The sequence below is a fragment of the Pyrgilauda ruficollis genome, unplaced genomic scaffold (genome assembly GCF_017590135.1).
Source record: "Pyrgilauda ruficollis isolate IOZ18807 unplaced genomic scaffold, ASM1759013v1 scaffold16, whole genome shotgun sequence".
Taxonomy (NCBI): Eukaryota; Metazoa; Chordata; class Aves; order Passeriformes; family Passeridae; genus Pyrgilauda; species Pyrgilauda ruficollis.
In genome coordinates this window covers 12,242,684-12,260,872 of record NW_024514764.1, presented here as the reverse complement: position 1 = coordinate 12,260,872, position 18,189 = coordinate 12,242,684, and the positions used below count along the sequence as shown (strand labels likewise).

Sequence of the window (18,189 nt, the reverse complement as noted above, 5' to 3'; positions counted from 1 at the left end):
TCAAATCCAAGAGAGAAATGGAAAACCACATGAAAGCAACACTCACTCTCTGTGTAATGTGTTCCTGCCAGAGGCACAAACCAGAGGTCTCCCTGCTTGCTGGAGAGCCTCCCCCACTGCATTCCTGGGCAGAGCGCCACTTCACAGAACACAACTTTTCCAAACTTAGAGCATTGGTGACTGGCTAAGTGTGGAAGATGTGAGCTGCTAAGTGTGGAAGACGCAGATCAGGGCCATCCATACACGTCCTGCTGCTGAAGAGGGTGTTCCACATAGCTAGCACACGCTGTCACTACTTGGAGGCAGCACGGCTGCTGGGACCAGCGGGCAGCCTCCTCTGAACATATAATCACTGCAGTTTATAGCTTCTGGACTTAACTACAAGTGCTGCTATTAAAAGCAATATAAGTCCTTTCAGAATTTTGCATAATAGCCCCATAACTCATTTGTCAGGGAACGGGAAGGTCTGTAAAGGACTTCTGAAATGACTTTCGGAAGTAGGAGGTTCCCTATTATCAGTAGGAAAACATGCTGTGCATTCTGCAGGCACTATCAGCATGGACTCTGGCTATGCTGCAGATAGGAGTCCATAAAGACCTTCACTCAGAGGTTGTGATTTCGTCACTGACACACGTTTGGAAGCAGCTAACCCCAGGTCCAGCCTGATTCAGCCATGGGCTGTGGGATAGCCCAACCACTGGCTTCAGAAAGCAACACTTGAAGGAACATTTGCATGGCTCCTTGCTAATTTGTGCTGTTTAATTCAAAGAGTGCGCAGTTAGAGCTGAATTTTAAAGAGTAACTTTATAACATTTCACACTGGTGTTGTCAAAACACATTGTCTAATTACCTTCTCCTTTCTTGGCTGATTGATAAGAGAGGGCAGAACAGTGCCTCTCTGAAGTCGATGCCAGTTCTGTGTCAGTAATTGGCTGGCAGGAGGTGCCAGAGTGTCTGAACTAAACTTTTCTTCCCTGAAGAAAGACTAGAACTAACCCAGCTTCTCAGTCCCCGGCTCCCATATAAATATGTGTCAAGATGCCTTTTCCCCTGGGACTTAAAATTACAGTGCAGAACCTAATGGGAACAGTGGATGTTTCACAAAAAAATCCTTGTGAAGTGTCTGCATGTAGTTTAGGAGGAATATGTATTTCTAAAAGACTGTGTAGGTAAATAGGATAATATAAAAATTTATAAGCAGCAGGTGGGCAATTGAAACCTTGTTTTTTACCCTGTTTTTAAAGTTTCCAAAAGGGTCAATAAAATTTAATGCTAAGTAAAACTAATTAGCCTGCAAGGAACTGCTGCTGGAATGACACTTATTCAGTTCAACAAAAGAAATGTTTGGCAGATGGAAGTTCGTTAAAGTAGAGCTCACTATACATATTTAATGCTTCATACTCTGAGTTTATAACCTGCAGTTCATCGAGGCATTGCCAGTGCACACCATCGACAGAAAGCCACTATTATTTTTATCCAAAAGGTAAAGCCACTGACAAGCTTTGAAGTCGGAGAATATTCAGTCAGTAGTTCCCACTGTTGGGGAACAGCAACAACAATAACAACAAAAAATAAAGGCCAAGCTTTCAAACTTCAACTCTAACAAAGCCATGCTTACAGTAAAAACGGCATCAAGTGAAATAAAAAGGCACCCAGCCAGCCTTTTCAACAGCAACCACACTGTGAAAGCAACTGTGTGAAAAGAGAGGTGACTGAGCTAGGATGGCTATGAGCGTCTGCAGCCAGGGCTTTTATTGTCAACCCAGTGATCAAAGCACAGGAGACCCTCTTAAATCTAAGGAAAATAATCTAATTTAAAAGGCAAAACAAAGAGTGGTGGTTTTGGTGAGGATTTTTTTTCTTTTAAATCAGATTAAAACAAGGGTGTATTTCTGCTGGTATTGTGCTGCTTTGAGCAGGCAGGATGGGAACAGCTGCGTCAAGTTTGAAGACGCTTCTGGAAAAAACAGATGGAGGCTTTTTCTCTCCCTATTTGATATGTGCTGGAGTCCAGCTGTCCAAAGAGGAAAGAAGCACCTTTATTCCCTACTAGATCTTAAATGTCACCTGTAACTTCTCAGAAAAAGAAAACAATAATAAGGAGAGGTGCAGATGGTGATGCAGACCCCTAGCAGTTGCGCTCATCTTCCAAAGGCTGTTTGCTTACCTGGAGCAAGCAAAGAGACAGTGTCAGATAAATGACACACTTACTCCTGCAGCTTTTATTTCCTCCTGCCATGTGTCCCCAAGTGAGCTTTGCTGAGTCCTTGGGAACAGGTTACAGCTCCTTTGGTTGCTCAGTGCAGAAATGTTGCTGGGGACCATTGCACTTCTCCCCAGCTGACCTTGTCTGAGAGCTGCATCAGCCTCCATGTCCAACAGCCTCCTACACCTTCCACAAACACCTCCAGCTCACTTGAGGGCAAGGAACTGCTAACAGATAAATGGCAGCCAGTGCTTCCATTCTCATCCAGGAGAAATAATCAGCTACTGACTGAATGGTTAAGAAAAATCCTGTGTTTTGGGCAGCCTGGAATGGTGAGTTTGGCAGAAGGCTCCAAACCTTTTGTTAGCACAATGTATGTAATCTTGAAGCACCCTCAAGTGAATACAGCACTAAGGAGGATTAAACTCAAGCACAAGCAGAGCAACTGTCTGCTAGAGATCTCACATATTTTGCATATTTACCCCTGGGAAGGAGATAGTGCTACTTACAGGAATGTGAGGTAGTGGCACGCGTCCATTTGCTTTGGCACTTTCTTGCATCTCTCTGCGATGCTGCTTTCGGAGTCTGTACGGTGGGATCCCATCCCTGCAGGAATAAAACAACAACACACCCTGCTTTAGTGCCTTTCTCTGACACGTTATGTTCATTCAAGCCTTGCTGACACAGAGTGTCCGTAGGAAACCCCTTCATGTTTGCATGCCCAGAGTATCCATGCAGGGAATGGTCCCTGAACCAAAAAAGCTCTGGCATGGGGGCCAGGAGGACTTACACAGCATCCACCAGGAGCAGAGTGAGGCAGGGCTCCTGTGACTGCTGCTCAAGGCAGAGGGCAGGGAGAAGGACTTGGACTGCATCCTGGTACCTTTTATAGTTGGTTGCTTTCTATAAAGAGTCTGTAATGTACACATTAAACCACAGGGCAGGCTAAGAGAGGGGGGAGAAGGAGGAGTGGGAGCTCCGTGAGCATCTACTCCAAAGGGAGCTCAGCCAGGGAACAAGGTATATATTTTTAAGAGAGTGTGACAGCTGCTCAAATGGCTTATCAAAGGAGGTATAGGCTCCACTGCTCCCAAGGCAATCTCTAGCTCAGTCAGAAATCATGGGCTTGATACTGGAGTTGCTGGAGGGAAGAATCAGCCCCTCCCCAGAGGAGGATGGATGAGGTTAGGAAGGGATGTCATGGGCAGTCACATCCAAATGAACCAGCTCTGCTTGGCTTTGTGCCTGTGCTGAAAGAGGTGGTGACAGAGGTCTCTGTAGAGGAAGGAGACAGTGGTGGCCACAATCCTTGGTACACAGGGGTCAGTGGGTCAGAGGCACCTGGCTTTGCTAAGCACCCCAAAAGGCAAAGCATCACTGCCTAAGTGTGACTTCAGGCAAAGAAAGGAAGTGCATTTTTGTTCTCACCATTGCCACCACCCTGCTCACACACAAGGACCAGGAGAAGATGAGTGAGTGGAGCCCAGTTATGAAAGGACACAGACCCACCTCCTGTGACCTTGTGTTATCTGGTGAAAATCAACAAATTCAAAAACAAATGCCATTCTGGAGCTTGACAATTTGGAGCTTTTTCATTTTACACATTTTCCTAACTCAGCAGAGGTAACTGCTTGGGAGGGCCATGCAATGCCACAGAGGTGGATAAAAACAAATGGAGGGATTTGGTTTGTCCCAGCTACCACGTAATTCCCACTCACATCTTCTACCAACTCTGCACCCCTTTGAGCTGTGAAAACGAGCCAGTCCTGCCACATCTCACCACACAAGATGTTTGCACAGGCCAAATGTCCTTAACACCTATCCCCCTCCCCAGCTGCTTCCCCAGAACATAAACCAAACAGTTTCACCCACAGGGCCTGCAAACCCCTGAGTTTCAAGCATCAGCCTGTGTGAGGATGACCACCACCAGCTTTCATTCCCATTCCCATCATGCTGGCTGCCCTGCTGGCTCCCTGGAAATGCAGGTGCAGGCAGAATCGCCACCAATCTACATCAGAAGAACCTAATTTCATGCAATAACACAGGCATTCAAAATGAAACACCATTAAAATAAAATAAAACAAACCCTATGATTAATGACAAGTGCTTTTTAGCAGGAAGACAAATGAGGGAACAGAGAATGAGCCAAGCTAATTACAGCTCTGGTGAGTGGCTGCAGGTAACGCAGGAGGAGGAGGAAGAGTGTGTTGGGAGCATCATCTCTGCTGTGCTACAGTGACAGGGATTGGGAACAGGACAACTTCCCCACGCTGCTGTACAGGCATCATGACAGTGTTCATTAGGTGGCTTAATTTTCCTTAATGATGAGAATCACAACGGTTAAAGAGTTTCACAGCATTGTGACGCGGCCTTTTCTAGACTGGATGGTAACAAAACAACTGCAAGTTTTCAGAGGGAAAAATAAAAAACCTGGGGGATTATTTTAGCCATTGCTTGTCGGCATCAATAGTCAACATTTCAGCTTAACCAGCGCACAAAACCCGGGTGCCAGAACACAACTCGCACACTAAAGCCACACGGCCATTCGCAGGGAACTCGGCATTATGTTAGAAAGTGCAATTTTTCTTTCTTTCTTTCTCTCTCTCTTTTTTTTTTAATTCTCCCCAGCAGCAGTCCCAGCGGAAAGAGCGACTTTTGTTCCCAGCACAGTAGCGAAAGGCTGATAATGGCCTCTAATCTATCCGGCTTCAAACACATGTTCAGCCCCGCTGTGCTGCCTTTGATGTCATTTTAACTAGATTCCCCAATGCCACCTCTGAACTTGGAACATTCCTTCGTTCAATGTACTGTGCCAACTCAACCAGAGGAAGCAAATTCAAAGATAAGCACTTTAATTTTATCCCAACAAAACCTTATTCAATAGATTGGGGGAAAGCAAGAAAAACCAATACCATACTTTTGTTTTCCTTTTGTCAGGTAGCTTGCTTTGAGATATTTTCAATAGATAGAGAAATAATACATATATATATATATATATATATATGAAAAAAATTTAAACTTTTTTTTAACAGCACATCTACTTTTAAAATAAAACTTTCCCAAACTGTTTTCCCTTGTTTCATCATGTGATTTTCTTTAGCACCAGAAAGCTCAGTGCTAAAATGCAACGAGGGAAGAAGAGTATTTCTATTGCTTATTTAATGATAATGCAATGAGTTTACTGTTGGGGAAATGTGGAGGCTTCCTCCCCTCTCCAAACTAACCTGCAAGAGCCTCTGGTGAGCAGCGGTTTGGCTGTGGCTCTGCACAGTTGGACGCTTCTGACAAGAGGTATCTTTGCCCCTCTAGACAGGCTTCAAACCCAATCATTATGCCTAACACATTAGAAATCATCGTTTGGGACCTTTTAAATTAAAAAGCTGCTGAACTTGTTTAAATGTAGGAAAACTTGGGGCAATTCTGGATCACTAGCCTTAGGAAAGACAGGAAACAAATACACAGCCAAACTGGTATTTTCTACCAATTACTCTTATCAAAGCACTTTGGTCACAAGAGAGTTTTCTCACATAAAGAAGCATGATAGGAAAATCCCCAGGCATTTTGGTTAAAGGCCAGTCATCCAAGGAATAGCATTTAATCTGCAAGACTTTTTGAAGGAATAACCACTGTCCTAAACCCCTTTGTCTCAGGGATTGGCCATCCCTACTCTGGAGCAGGTTTGACAGGAATTGGGGAAGAAGGAGCATCCCTCTGGCCAAGCCCACAGACACCAAGGGCTTCCCAAGTGCCTGGGGGAAGGCAAAGCTGTCTCCCAACTAAGATAAGCCAGGACACCTGATAAAACCAAGAGGAAGGAGTATTGTTCAGCTGGAGCACAACACTGGGCTGAAGAGGAGACATTATCTCCTGTTTACCATGTAAGCTCTTGAAGAAATCAAGATAGATATGGACCTAATGTGTTTTTGCATCTGAATTGGAACATCACATGGAGATGGAATGGTTTGTTCTGCTGCCTTCCTACCTACAGTTGCCTTAACTTGCCTCAAGCATCTCTGTTGTGACAACCTCTCCCACCCACAGACTCACCTCCTCCACTTGAGAAGATGCTATCCTCAAGAAGGGTTATCTGAGACAAGAGCAGTTTAAGACTGTGCTGGAAATGCTGCTGCAAGTCTGGAGCAGGCTCTGAGCAGCCCATGGGGCAGGCAGAGCCCCAAATCCCTGCCTTACCACTGACCCTGCACGGAACATCAGCGGTGAGTGACTCGACCCCACCTGCGGCCGCGGCACTGCCGGGCGAGCGCTCGCCAGAGCCTCTCACCGTGTCCTCCCCAGACCTTGCCTCCACACAAACCAGCTAAAACAACACAGCTGCCCTACTGATTATAAAAACAGGTTTCAGCAGAGAGGACCAGAGCTGTTTTGCCTACAAGGGCAGAGGAATTCCTATGACACAGGAAGACTGAAAAATAATCAGCGGAGCGCAGGCATTTAAGAGCAATGTTTTTCAAGACACTCAAAAGCAAATTACTCAAACAACAGGGACTGATAACATACTTGTTATATAAATTCAACCCATTACAATAATATTTAACAGTGCTTGGAAAGACATCCTGTTGAAAGCTGGCTTTTTAGGTAAGTGTGCTTGTAACATCACAGTTTTACAATCTGTTTGGTGAGCTGGCTGCTTCCAAATAATCGCCCCAGCTCAGGAGCTGAGACAGGCACAGCATCGCTCAGGTCTTTGCTAGAGGCTTTGCATGCAGCCACTTCCAAACCCCATGTTGCTGGCATCAATCCAACATCAAAGCTTGGAAGGAAAGTGGTGTAGCAAATGCTCTGTGCCTGCTTTCTCCACTGGCCAGAGCTGGCCAGCACTGAAGATCATGCTTTGCTCTCCTGGTTTATTAGCATTCCTCAGTTAGCCAATGTTTGCATCCCAATCGTCCAGACAGACTTTGCTCTGATGGAGGTTTGTGCCTTGGATCACACCTCGTTCATGTGCTGCCTTGGAGCAGAAGCCAGATTTCTTCATTATTGAGTGTGACTGCTGTGTGTAAACAGCACACAGAGGGAAGAACCTCGCTCATCAGCAAATGAGGCTTTTATTACCATTTTCCTCAGAGAAGGCCTAAATTCAAAGCACTGAGACATGTAAGTCTTGTCAAGCAGCAGGAGACCCTTCTTTAACTTCATCTGGTTGTTCTTCATTTTTGCTGCCTTGAGCAATTCTGCAAAAATTCCTTTGAAACTCAGGAGGCAGATAGGTTCAGCAGTGCCATGTAAAATCCGAGTAAAATCTGGTGCTGGAGTTTTAAATCATGTAATGAAGAGCAAGTGCTGAAAACAGCCAGAATCTGTAAGCCAGAGGTCAAGGCTCTACATCCAGAATCCCAATTTTGGATTCTGCATGGATCCAGTTTGAGAGGCACAGAAAGAATGGTTCACTCTTAAGAAGTTCAAAACTTACTTAAAATGAACCACTAGTATTGGGTTAGTTATTAGCAGAAGGCAGTGCACATACTGGTGGTAACTAAAGTCCTAGAAGCAGCCTATGGTGGGCACAGGAGGGATAAAATGCCTAAAGGAAAAAGAAGCATAAGATGGCCAGCAAGAAATTATTCTGCCTGTGAAAAAAACAAACTGTGGCTAGTGAAATAAAAACCAGGAGGGTGAAGAACTCTGGCATAAACTTTCACAACTTATCACAGGTATAACCATCAGTGCAGCCCAATGAGCCCGCTGGACCAGTGGGAGAGGAAGTGCTAAAAGCTAATTAATTTTGAAGAGTTCTTACATCTGTCTCTCCTGATAACAAGAAGTTACATGACTCCTGTTAGCTTCAGAGCACTCCTTCATATAAATTGATGCATATGAAGAATTGCAGAAGGATGTGGCAGAGCAGCTGGATTTGTATCAAATGGAGCCTTTAATTAGTGGTCCTCTACAGGGTTCTGTCCTGGGGGCATCCTCATCCTCCCAGGCCCCTTTGACCAAGGTCTGCCTCGTGCATAATCTTTGAGGAGCTGGTGTCAGGGTGCAGAACGAACTCGCAGCTGCTCCTACATGGCCCCAAGCCTCCGTGGAGCCAGAGATGAGCAAGCTACTGGCTCAGGCAGGGCGACCACCACAGACACAGAAACGCCCTGGCCACGTTGTACACTCCCTGTGTCACTGTATGAACTCTGGGCAGGTGGGGAACTGGGGCAGCACCCATTAACAGCATCCATGGCACAGGCTGGAAAGTTTCTCCAACAAGGTCTGACAGCTGCTGACACTCACAGTGACACTAAATGAGCCTCTTGGAGGACTCTGTGTTTACAGCACTGCCATTAATAAAATCTTCTCCTAATTCTGTAAACCTGTCACCTCTCGCCTGAAGAATCAAAGGGTTTCTACTCTACAGAAAGACACTTTGCATTCGCACTACTAAAAACCACACCAAACAGTGAATATTTTCCCCCGAATCCTTTTTTTTTGTATCACAGAGATGCAGTCACAACAAAATCTCATAACCCCTTTTTTCTTTCTTTGCAGACCATCTTTAAGGAAAGCATCTCATGGGTGAGATACAGGGTGCTGTCAAGAGAGACAGAAAGGGAAAACATATTTGGCTGGGGCTTATCAGCACAAGTTGTGTTAAAGTGCAGTGGTCACTGACAAACTAGAACTGGTCAGTCACCAATCCTACTGCAGAGCAATGACAGACTGAGCTGTTACTCCATCTGCTGTGCTGTGTCCAGTTCTGAGCTCCTCAGGACAAGAGAGACATGGAACTCCTGGAGTGAGTCCGAGTCCAGAGGAGGGCAACAAAGGGACTGGAGCATCTCTTATGAGGACAAGCTGAGGGAACTGGGCCTGTTTGGCCTCAAGAAGAGATGGCTGAGAAGGGAGCTCATCAATGGCCATATCTGCTGGGAGGTTTCAGAGGATGGACCAGGCTCTGCGCTGTGCTGCCCAGCAACATGACAAGAGGCAATGGGCAAAAACCGATGAAGTTCCACCTGAACATGTGGAAAAACTTCTTCCCTCTGCAGTGACTGGAACAGATTGTCCAGAGAGCCTGTAGAGTCTCCCTCAATGGAGATATTTCAGAACCATCTGGACACAATTGTGTGAAATCTGCTCTAGGATGACCCTGCTTGAGCAGGGAGGTTGGACCAGACAACCCACTGTGGTCTCCTCCAACCTGACCCATTCTGTGATTCTGAGAATTTGGCAGCATAAAATCTCAAGAGAAATACCCAGGTAAGCAGAAGGCTCTGTCTAACATTCAGAAGATTATGTATCTCAAATTAGTTACTACAAAGTCATCCAACATTACCAATTCTTGCACCTGGCTTAGGAAACATTGCAGAAACTCTGACTGAACACCATTTATTTTAGATTGCTCTATAATATTTTATGCTGCAAACGTTCACAAGAAGTGGCAAGGCTGAGTATCCTGCACAGTGACAAAGTAACTGAAAAGACAGTGAGAATGACCTTGTCATGGCCTATTCAGACATTCCCTCCCATCCCAGCTGTGGGCAAACCTCTCTCCCAGAACAACCCAAGAGCAGCAGTGCTGAAGCCACACGTGGCTGTCCCAGCAGTTACTTACACGCTGCTGTCTGTCAGGGACATGGTGTCGGCGTCGCTGGACATGCTCTGCTGCTCGCTGTCGTTGGCACTGGTGGCCGGTGCCAAAGCATAGCCCGTGTTGACATAGTAGGGGTTAACAGGCTCTCTCCATGACCCATGCCTGTGAGAAAAAAATGAGAGTCAAGTTAGAAGGACACAACCTTGACTATGCCCTGCATCACCAGGCAGAAGGACTCTGCCTGGAGCGCCAGCCTCAATGATGGGCTACAGAATAAGCTGTGTTCACACTAAGTTGCACTGACAGAGCCATGAACAATTTGACTCATAACTGGAAGAAAAAAGGAATTCATGGAGTAATTAAGATGACATTGTTAGAGATAAAGGGAGGGAATGAGACTGTATGGAAGAAGTCCTGTTTCCATCAGGGTTTATGGAGTCCATGGGCTAGCTGCTTAGCATTGTCATTCTATGAGAATCTAAAAGCAATACCTAGACAGTAAGACAGCATTTTTCTTAGTCAAAATAGGATTCTGCTCTTCCAACAGGGAGGGATGTGTAGCAGAGCTCACCCATTCTGTACTTACTTTAACATCCCTCCAACACGTTTGCAGAGGGAAGGAGGTGAAGCAAGAAACAGCTGCTGCTCATAGCACTGGACCTAAAAACAACCTCCAGTGTTGCACTGAGGTACATTAGACACTTGCAATTTCCACCAGGAAGGACCACCTAATCACACCTGGCTTTTCCAGTGGACAGTCTGCTCAGGGATCTATGAAGGCATTGTACACAACCCATGCCTTGTTATTCAAGTACACAGGGCAACCTCTTTCTCTTCAGCAAAAGGCCAGGAAGGGAGGCTGCCTGCATGAGCTAACCTGGGAAATGAGTTCCTTGCTCAGGAAGAGACCTGATGGTGAAGCAGCCTGTGAACCAAGCAGGCATGAATTCCTTCATGCTCACTTTGCCACAAGCATAGAAAAGCTACTGCTGCCGGTGTGCCTCCAGCTCTGCCATCCTGCACGACAGACAGGCCAAGCAGGCATCTTGTTCTCCTGCAAGTTATTTTGTAATGTGCCAGAAGAAGGAACAAGCTGAAATGTTCACATAAACAAAAAAGCACTTAATCCCTGCTCTCCCTGCCTGCCCATCTGCATGAAGAGCAGCATTTTTAAGACATCTTGAAACTGATGAATTCCTGGGTTTTCCAAGCTCTGAAAATCAGAGTTCTGTTTCAGTTCAGATCACGAAGTTCATCAGCATCATCCTTTATTTAGCAACTCAGTAATTGGCACCTGGTGGATGTGATCTGCAATGGGCCCTGTGCAAACACCTCCATGGAGGGCACATCATGCAGCGTGTGCTTCACTGTTCTGCCAAGAAAAGTGATTCTGGTTCTACTGTAGTGGTTTAAGTCCTAAAGACAACAGAAAACAGCCCCTGCCCCAATGAGTTTACATTTAGATAAGACAAGGAAACCCATGAGAAACACACAAATGGAGGGACCAGAAGTGAGGAAGACACCAGCAAAGGGTAAAGCTGGCAGTTTGTGTATATCTGTATGGAGTATAAATGCAGGACAGGCTCTGCAGGAACTGGGACTGGCACAGAGCACATCTAAGGCAGAGATTTTTGATGCTGTTACGTAAAATATAGCACATGGTGTACCAGGATGGAAGCATTACCGAAGTATTTTAAAACCTGAACTGGACAGGGTTACAGCCTTCAGCTAATGCACTGCTCACCCAGCTCCTATTCACCTGCTCTTTGGGTCCTCAGCATACAACCTGTTTTCCTTGTAATTCAAGGGGTCATGGATATTCACTGGTCACTAGGAAAAATCACATTGTTTCAGGTCCATTAAGGGGTTGGTTAGAAACAAATTACTCCCCTACTCTCAGAAAGAGAAAACTATTCTGTGTGCCACAAACCAACCAAAACTCCAAACTCTTTCTCCTTGGATGATGAAGCTTAGCATAGTTGCAGAATGGTGCAAAGAGCATTCAAAACTAAGCCAGCTGAGGCTTTTCATGGCTATTTGACAGAAGGGAGCCTTGTGAGGTTTCTCCATGCTCAGGTACAATACAGAGTCAGTTGGGGATGAGCACAGGGATGCCTTGGGATGGTGAGTCACCACAGACACCTTCTAGCATGCAAACTTTCTGTCAGTTGCTGCACATGTGCACTGGAGCAAACTCATTTCTATATTCCATCAGATTTCAGAACAGCTTTCTAGGACAAGTACTGGAAATAATTAGAACAAGTTCACCCTAAAAAGCAAGGAATAATAAGTGAAAACCTTACCAGCCTCCTTCTGCCATTCTCCCTGTGCAGAATGGTCAGTCCTGAACATTAAAGGAGTGCTGTGCAGTGCAACCCTCCTGTCAAATCCAACATGACAGCAGTGTGATGGAGGCTGAGACAACCTCTTAAATTGAGGCAGGAATGATGGATAGCTCAGGCCTTCCCTGAGGGCAAAGACAGGGATGATTTTTGGACAACCCAATTAAAATATAGCACCAACTTCTAGTGGACCTTTCGCCAGGACTCTCTGCAAGAGGCATGGATTATTCTAGCAGGATACTAAGAAAGCACTCAGATATACAGAATAAAATGCACAGGACAATCAATTTCTCCTTTGTATCTGTTGATACAAAGACAGAGCAGCAGAGAGCACCTGAAGAGGTTGCTGGGTGTGCAACTGTGATGGCTGAAGGAACCAAGAGTGAGCAGATGGGTCCTGGGAGGTCCCTGACACCTCTGGAGGAGTTGGAATGGCTGGGCTCTCCCACAACACTCCCCACCTGTGGTCTCCTCACTGAGGATGCAGGTTTGGTCACAACTGTTGTACTTAGCTAAAATTACACACTTAAGCATGTATACAACAGGGATTACTTCCATTTTAGCTCTGCCTCTAATACATCAATGCAAATGTAAACTTTTGGTAAGCGTAAGGAGATGGAAAGGGTATAGGATTTCAAAGCAATCATAACAGGTTACATTACTTTTGAGGAATCCATCTGTATTCAATCCTTCTCCTAATGTTCTCTCTCCCTGACAACTCTCTTCAGCTGGCTCGTATCACTATTTGAATGTTTTGTGCTGTGCCTCTGAAGAACGCTTTCAACATCTATTAGGAGGAAAACATTAAAGGAACATGGAGTCTAACAAAAAAAACTGGTCACTTCTGATCCAGGAGGGGAGGCTGCTTTAAAAGGGATTCAGGCACCCTCAGAGCGATTTGAAATGTCAGCTAAAAACCTCACATACCGAGCTCTATGCACTGATAAGGGCGATAAAAGGAAAGGTGAGCATTTAAAGTTAGACTTCACAAAAATTCCTGCAGCCTTCCAGAATTTTATTTCATTTTTTAAGACAGAAAGAGCAATGAGCATTTTTGAAATGAACGCAGAACATTTCATACATTGCAGAAATAAAGCTGCATGTCTCTTCTGCAGCTCTCAGTTGCTCAACCCTCAAAATAATCACATAGGGAACAATTATAACAGAGATCACAGCGACCTGAGTAAGTCAGCCTGACCAGCTGCCTTTTCTTTGCATAAAGCCCTCTGCTGATCACTGCACATTCTGGTAATGCTGACAAGGGCCTAAACTGCTGTAGAAACACAGCAAGAATTTCCTTAAGGCTTCTTTCTACCTGTTCTGGGTTTATTTCGTGAGTTACCCTGCCTGCATCCCATCCATCCCCAGATTTCTCACTCCTGTGACCAAGCACCCAGCACTTGGGACCTCAGCACCATCAGATCTTGGAGTTTCAATGCAAGCAAGCAGAGAGGTGAGGTCCTCTTTAGTACTCTTGCTCTATGTGGAGTTCTCACTGCATCCTGAGCTCCTAAGGGCATCCTTTTCCTTCCAGCCTGGGAACCCCACTCTCCCTCACACAACTTCCCCCAATGGGTATTTCAATTTTAAATCCAAGATGCAAAGTCCCCAACTTTTGCCAAACATGCTACTCTGCTCTATGCAAAAATCCCGGGGTTGGTATGCTCTGGGGAAGAATTGCACCACCTTCAGCACCCATAGTGGGAGGAAGAGCTCACTGATCCCGCCTCCAAAGCCAAATCTGAGTGGCACTCCCTTTGGTTCTCACCAGTTATGTACCTCCTTCACTGATGTTCTTCATCAAGCATGGGAAAAAAAACCACTAAGGCAAGAAGAAAACTTCCTTGAAGATGAAAAGCCTCTAGGCAACTAATTTCTGTAGAATTTGAATTTCCACTGGAGGGAATAAGTTGCACAACGCTCTACTGGCAGGTCTGAGAGCCATGGTCTTCCCAAGCCTGCTAGCAGTTCCAGCACGGCTGGAACAGCTCCTATTTTAACAGGGAAGATGATCAATCCAAATTTTTCATTGCTACCACCTTCTCCAGCTCCAGCGCTAAATTTTTATGGCACTGACATCTTCTGGAAGAAAATTTTTCCTGAAAAGAATTGAAGCTGTGATAGAATCCAGGCAGGCCTCCTTTTGCAAGGGTGCCCCACCTCCCTGATCCAAAACTCCAAAATCCCTGGTGGCACGGGAAGCTCCTCCAAAGCCTGCACTACCAAGGAAGCAGCTGTTTGAGACACAGTACTAGCAAATCAAAGAGATAAAAACTCATGACAACCATAAAACTCCAATGCATTCTCCCTAAACAGCTCTTGCAGAAGTTTTCCTCCCATGCCATAGTCTGAAGCTTTGGTCACCACAGCTTTGGTGAGCAGCTCATTTTCAACATGGGAGAAATCCCATTTTCCAGATGCCATAACCACCAAACTTCATCAGTCACCATGGAAAGCTCTGAGCTGCAGGAGCTCTGGGGATGTTGGCAAGTCCCCCAGAAGGACACCCCAAAATGGGCTCTGCAGAAACTCCAGATGTCTCACCACAGCCGACGGCAGGTGGAGGAGCTGAGATGCCCTCCCTCCTGCACTGTGGTGAGCAACCTCACAGCAGGACACAATTCCTCCTTTCCTCTTCTGGTGGCTGGTGTTTGGGCTGAAGGATGGTGCCCTGAGACCACAGATCAGGGCTGCAACTCAATAGGACCCAGCTACTCACTCTGTGCTCTCACCCTGCTTTTCCACACCAACTTCTGAAAAATGAGTTCAAACTTTTGTAGTCCTGTGTTTCTGAATATGACTATTTCTAGGAAACCAGCAATAAGCATTACTCTTATTTGATGTCCCTGGTCATTTTGCATTTGTGATTGGGAGGATGCAGTCTACTGCTGAGACATCCTTCCAGCTCATTATTTTGACATGCTCCATTTATTCAGTGTGGAAAAAAAAATATTAAAAAGTTACTTACTTCCTTTCAAGAAACAGAAACTCCTTCTACAGTCACAGGTTGCTGAGTTTCCAGCTAGCCACTTACTTCCAAAACTTACATCTACCAACAAGCAGGTGACTGTCATATCCTTCATGCAGTTCCACATTTCAATATCACAACCAGACAATCAAATTAAAAGCTGCACATCTTGGTTTATGATGTATGAGACGAAGCAAATCCCTTCAGCATGTCTAAACAGCACGTGCTGACAAGACTGTCCCATCAGCAGAGTCCCCTTTAACAAGGGATTACAACAGCATCCACCACAGAGTCTGATTTACAAGATTACATTAATCCACCACCTGAACAGAAAAGTCTGCTTCCAATCCATGGTACCAACAACTATCACAAAAGTTGCATCGTACAGCTTCTCCCAAACCCTTATCATGGGAACGTTTTGGAGCTAAGAACAAAAAAAATCTATGAAGATGCAAAGCTGAAAACCTTCACTCCTGACCGGATTTGATCTATGCTAAAGATGCAAAGTCGGCTCAAGAGGTTAAAATTGGGGATTTACCTGATAATCTGATTGCAGATTGTTGGGGTTGCTCCACTTAACACTCTTCCCAATTACTCTGGGTACTCAGACACCGCTGTGCATCTCAACTTTATCGCTGCCAATGTCAGGCTAATCACATGTGTTCCAGGCAAGGGCAGCTTCTTCAAAGATCACATCAATTCTGGACAAGTTAATCTGTTCTTTGAGGTCTCCAGATGGCTCTTGCCAAGAAAGTTCACTTCCAGCTCTGCAGCCGGCGAGCGCAGCGGCCCCAGCGCTCTGCAGAGCATTACAAAGGAACCAGATCAAAGTTGTGTCTTACAAAAAAATGAAATCTGAAGTTTGAAAAGCAACAGCAGCCTGTCACTTGTAGGCTTAAAGACGACTTCTGCATGCTCCAGCTATCAGGGAATTTATGATTACAGTCTGGCTTTTAAAAGCTGATGAAAAAAAACTACGCTCTTTAGCACTCCTTGCCTTTGCAAATCTGTATCTTCTACCCTATGTATTCATCCTCCCACACCAGAGAAAGAAGGGAAATAAATAAAAATGTAACTAAAAGTACAGATAAGGGCTCTTCTTTTTTCTTCTAAGGCACTCAACTCCATTTTAGGACTACATGGAGATTATTTTATGGGAAGCTTCAGCAATTATTTGAAGTATTAAAGCACAGTTACAAAAGCTAAATCCAAGATTTACCAGACTGAGTTTCCCGTTTCTAACTCCTTTGCATTTACCAAGGACATGCTACTTCTCAGGAAGGACTAATTTACAGAGGATGCATTAATAGCAATCAGTAGTTAAGATCATAGGATACAGCAAGGTGGGGGAGAGGATCTAGGAAGGAAATTGAAATACAGGAAATAAAATGTTTGCCTTAGGAGGCAAATAAGGACTAGACAGGCTAAATATTGCGGCTGTACTGCCCTATCGCCACCCTAACCTTGTTAGGAAAGGCTTTCAGACAACAGGATGAAACCACTGTCTTCCAAGGAAACTGCAGAACAAGTCCCTCAAGATTTCATCTGACTGTGCATCTCCAAACCAGCCCTCCCAGCTCCTCCTTCCCAATGGAGGGCGAGGCTGTGCTCACTCATCACCCCAATGTAATAAAGGATTTTGTCCTCTAGTTACAGATTTAAAATCAAAACTGCAAAAATCTGAGTGTGACAAACAATAAAAGCAAGTCCTTCCTGAAAACAATGCATGTCTTCCCTAGAGTAAGACCACAAACCTCATTTATTTAATAGCTCAAAGCACAAGATATTCATTAAAATGAAAAAGAAAATAAATGGGCAACGCAATGTCTGCACAACAATTAACAGGACAATTGGATCATCTTCCTGGAATAAAGCAAATGTTGCAGAACATTCTGTTCCATATCTAACAATAACAGGTATCTGCCTAGATTAATTTCAATATATTAGCCTGAGCTTATACTATAACATAGTAGTTTTGTTTGGTTTTTTAAAATGATGACATGATTCATATGAATCCTTATCCATCATGAAATGCTGACAATATTACGGACATTTTCTATAAAATATACAGGACATTTGGCTGCATTCATTGCAGCTGAACAAGAGCCTCACTGCTTTAGAGCAACCAGGCTGCATCAGCCACCCAAAAGCTGCTGTAGTGACTTCAGAAGCTACAAAAGAAGGGCAAACCCAGCAGTGTGTGTGCATTTTGGATATCCAGGGTACACAGCTGCCACCCATGAGCCACACTCACCTCCACGTCCTGGCCTCTGCCAGACAACACATCACAGGAGAACTGGTTTTAATATTTTATTGGAAGGGACAGAATCAAGCTCGTGCAGGGATGTGCTGAACATCCAAGTATGTTAACCCCTGAAATGAGTGGGACCTGAGTCCTCATCCCTGATTTTTTGGTCCTCCAAACGTGCTGTCCCTGGGGCACCAGGATCGCTAGCACGGACACAGGTAGAGAGGGCTGACAGTGCAGTCTCCTTTCCCCTGCTTTAACTGAGAGCTGGGGAAAATTCAGGAAAAGGCTGATTGGCCAGAGCTCTCCACTCTGCTAATTGGCTTCTCAGACTGAAATGACATCTCTGTTTAATACAAGTGATTTCATATATATACATATATATGTGTGGTTAAGTGTATGAACACACAGAGCAGGCATTTCAGACAGCATTTCAGTGCCAGCTCCCTGCTCTCTGCTTTCCTTGGTGACAGTCCCAGGTAAATTGGGGCTGGTGGAGAGGGGAAACACTTTGCAAAGTGCTGTGGGGGTCTTTGCATGGGCCTCTCTGCTTTTAGCCCCACGGTTCCGCTTCCCTGGGAAGGCAGGCGGAGCAACCGGGAGACGTAAAGGAGGTCCAGAGGAAACAGTCCTTCCCAGAAGGGGCCACCATGTCACAGGTGGAGTAACAGCAGCGAACCTCCGGACGGTTCAGAGCACCCGTCCCTGCCTGCAGCCCGGGGTCTGCTCCGTGCGCACATGGAACAGGCACGGCCCGCAGCGCTCCCGGCATTCCAGCGCGGCCCGGCTGTGCAGACACCCACGCACGGCACGGCGGCTCCCGGCCCCGAGCAACCCCCTCGCCCGCACCGAGAGGGCCTTCGTGGAACAAATTACTTCCAA

General features: G+C 45.5%; 1 protein-coding gene across 2 annotated transcripts in view; it reads right to left on the bottom strand.

Annotated features, from left to right (window-relative positions):
• AXIN1 (axin 1) overlaps positions 1-18,189 on the bottom strand; it is a 70,239-nt gene that overhangs the window by 20,736 nt on the left and 31,314 nt on the right. For both annotated transcript variants that reach the window (XM_041462465.1, XM_041462464.1), the window contains exons 3-4: positions 9,771-9,911; positions 2,716-2,812 (exon numbers count right to left, since the gene is read on the bottom strand). In XM_041462465.1, coding sequence (XP_041318399.1) covers positions 2,716-2,812; positions 9,771-9,911 — 238 coding nt within the window. The remainder of the gene's footprint in view (positions 1-2,715; positions 2,813-9,770; positions 9,912-18,189) is intronic.